Source organism: Camellia sinensis, chromosome 11, assembly GCF_055761805.1.
Source record: "Camellia sinensis isolate YWXY chromosome 11, ASM5576180v1, whole genome shotgun sequence".
In the NCBI taxonomy this organism is placed as follows: Eukaryota; Viridiplantae; Streptophyta; class Magnoliopsida; order Ericales; family Theaceae; genus Camellia; species Camellia sinensis.
The window spans coordinates 128,966,692-128,969,291 of NC_138971.1; the positions used below are offsets into that span (position 1 = coordinate 128,966,692).

A 2,600-nucleotide genomic window follows, 5' to 3' on the forward strand; every position below is an offset into this window, starting at 1 on the left:
TTTGCGAATAACTAGAAGTCTTGATCCTCCCTTTCCATGCTAACCAACCAAAAAATTGCACTTTCAGAGGGGCAGCATTCTTCCAGATGAGATCCCCCAATTTTGCAGGCAGAGTAGAAGGTAGCTCACTCCACTTGTAGACAGAAGCAACAGTGAAGACACCAGATTTATCTGCAGCCCAATACAAACCATCTAGCACACCATTCCTGAGATCTAGAGCAGTTTGTAACAACTCCTTCATCCTCCTCAACTCTTCAAGTTCCCATTGAAACAATACTCTTCGGAAAGCCAAATCCCACTCCTCATTTCCATTTCTCCTGCTCTTAACCACTGCCACTGATTCACCTTTATCAATAGACACAAAAAATAATCTAGGAAATAAAATTTTTAAACAGTCACTGCCAACCCACAGATCCAGCCAAAATTTTGTGAGCCTCCCATCCCCAATAATGATCTTTGAGTTGGCCTTAAAGAACTCCAGCAACTCAGGGCACTTAACAGCAACCCCCAATATATCCCTCCACACCATAAATAAACTAGAATTTCCATCTTGGTCTGACCACCAAACCCCACCGAACTGTGGGTACTTGCTAAGAATTACTTGTTTCCAAAGAGAGCCAGATTCACACCCAAATCTCCACCACCATTTGAGAAGAAGACATTCATTCATGGTTCTCACCTTTCTAATGCCAAGACCCTCATTTCTTTTGCTTTGGGTGATTTCCTCCCATTTTACCATGTGAATTTTCCTTCTAAGTTCATCACCCCCCACCCCGAAAGAAATCTAGACTGAATTCTATCAATCTCCTTGGCTAACCCTTCAGGAATTTTAAACGAAGATAGGGAGAAAACTGGTAATGAGGACAGCACAGACTTGATCATTGTCAACCGACCAACGAAAGAAAGGAGCCTTCTCTTCCAAGAAGCTAGCATTGATTTGAAATTATCAAGGACAAGTTGCCAAGTCCTTCTTCTCCTTGGATTAGCACCCAATGGCATCCCTAAATACTTCAATGGTAACCTATGATACAAGCAGTTCAAGATGGCAGCAAAGTCTTTGGTGAGCTCTTCATTAATTCCAACTCCACACACTACACTCTTATGATAGTTAATCTTTAACCCAGACAAAATTTCAAAACACCTCAATATTCTTTTGATATTAAGCACCTCCTCAATTTCAAAACAAAATTGTGTCATCAGCAAATTGTAAGTGAGTAATAATAAGGTCATTTGAACCAACTGATGCACCCTTAATCAATCCAGACTGGACAGCTCTATGTAATAGAATGTTATGACCCTCAGCCACAATGTTAAAGAGAAAATGAGATAAAGGATCACCTTGTCTAAGCCCCTTTTGGGGACTAAACTCAGCTGTAGGTAATCCATTCACCAGGATAGAGACTTTGACAGTTGAGACACACTCCTTCATCCATTTGATCTATCTTGACCCAAATCCAAAGTTTGATAACATGGAGAAGAGAAACTCCCAATTAATTGAATCGAATGCTTTCTCAAGATCAAGCTTTAAAATAAGGCATTTCTTTTGCTCCTTCTTCCAACCATCAACTATCTCATTAGCAACCAAAATGCCATCAAGAATACTTCTATCCCTATAAAAGCTTATTGAGATTCACTAATGATCTTAAGTAATACTACTTTACGTCTACTAGATAAAACTTTAGATAACACTTTGTACAATGATCCAATGAGACTAATAGGCCTGAAGTCACTAAGACAAAAAGGATTTTCATACTTTGGAAGCAAAGCTACAAATGAGCTATTAATACCAAGAACCAACTTTGAGTTGGTATGGAACTCTCTCATGAACTGCATCACATCCCCTTTAATTATTTGCCAGCACTTCTAGAACATCATAAGGTTAAAGCCATTAGGTCCAGGAGCCTTGTTACCATCACAGTTATTAAGAGCTGCCACAACTTCAGATTCTGTGAACTCAGCTTCCAAAGCAACTCGCACCTCTTCATCCCCAATAGATTTAAAAGGACCAGATAAGCTTGGCCTATTGAACCATGATTCTGCAAATTGCCTCTGAAAGTGATTAAGTACTTCAATTCTTATTTCCTCCGGATCTTCTTTCAAGGCCCCATTGACCTCAATTGAGCACAATGCATTCCTATTCCTTCTTGAGGAAGCCATAACATGGAAAAATTTGGTATTTCTATCCCCTTTTAATAACCAGTTAGCTCTAGACTTTTGCAACCATAACCATTCTACCATTTTGCTTAAGTTCTATGCTTCTCCTTTTACCTCCCTTAGCTTAGATCTCTCTGTATCAGTGAGTAGTCTTTGTTCAGCTACCAAATCCAAGTCATGTATCTCCTCCTCCAGTTGCTTGAGTTTAAAGTCCACCTTACCAAATACCTCAAGATTCCATCCTTTCAATGCTGCTTTAAGTGATCTCAATTTCCTTACATATTTGAATCCAGCCCAGCCATTTATATGAGATTCAGCCCATATTTTCTGCACAAAAATTTTAAAATTCGGATAAAAGGTCCAGGGATTTAGAAACCTAAATGGCTTTGGGCCCCAATCCCTCTCATCTTCCATCAATAAAATAGGACAATGATCTAAGAGCCTTC

The 2,600-nt window shown here is 39.4% G+C and overlaps 2 protein-coding genes across 2 annotated transcripts; both read right to left on the minus strand.

The window, feature by feature from the left end:
* Positions 1-732: 732 nt before the first annotated feature.
* Positions 733-1,429, minus strand: LOC145802617 (uncharacterized). The gene is made up of 2 exons (XM_082895376.1): positions 1,241-1,429; positions 733-1,113 (listed from the first exon to the last, which is right to left on the minus strand). Exons 1-2 carry the CDS (start codon positions 1,427-1,429, stop codon positions 733-735), a joined length of 570 nt encoding a protein of 189 aa, XP_082751502.1.
* Positions 1,430-1,438: 9 nt separating this feature from the next.
* On the minus strand, positions 1,439-2,157 carry LOC145802618 (uncharacterized). The gene is made up of 3 exons (XM_082895377.1): positions 1,911-2,157; positions 1,697-1,766; positions 1,439-1,610 (listed from the first exon to the last, which is right to left on the minus strand). Exons 1-3 carry the CDS (start codon positions 2,155-2,157, stop codon positions 1,439-1,441), a joined length of 489 nt encoding a protein of 162 aa, XP_082751503.1.
* Between the last annotated feature and the right edge of the window lie 443 nt (positions 2,158-2,600).

Excerpts from the sequence above, each read along its gene's own strand:
- LOC145802617 (XM_082895376.1), bottom strand. The coding sequence starts at position 1,429 with ATGAAGGAGTGTGTCTCAACTGTCAAAGTCTCTATCCTGGTGAATGGA. Across the intron at positions 1,114-1,240 it reads GATTGATTAAGGGTGCATCA|ATTAACTATCATAAGAGTGT; the intron begins GTTGGTTCAAAT and ends TCTGGGTTAAAG.
- LOC145802618 (XM_082895377.1), bottom strand. The coding sequence starts at position 2,157 with ATGGCTTCCTCAAGAAGGAATAGGAATGCATTGTGCTCAATTGAGGTC. Across the intron at positions 1,767-1,910 it reads AGCTCTTAATAACTGTGATG|CTTTGCTTCCAAAGTATGAA; the intron begins GTAACAAGGCTC and ends GCTCATTTGTAG. Across the intron at positions 1,611-1,696 it reads ATTAGTCTCATTGGATCATT|GGATAGAAGTATTCTTGATG; the intron begins GTACAAAGTGTT and ends AAGCTTTTATAG.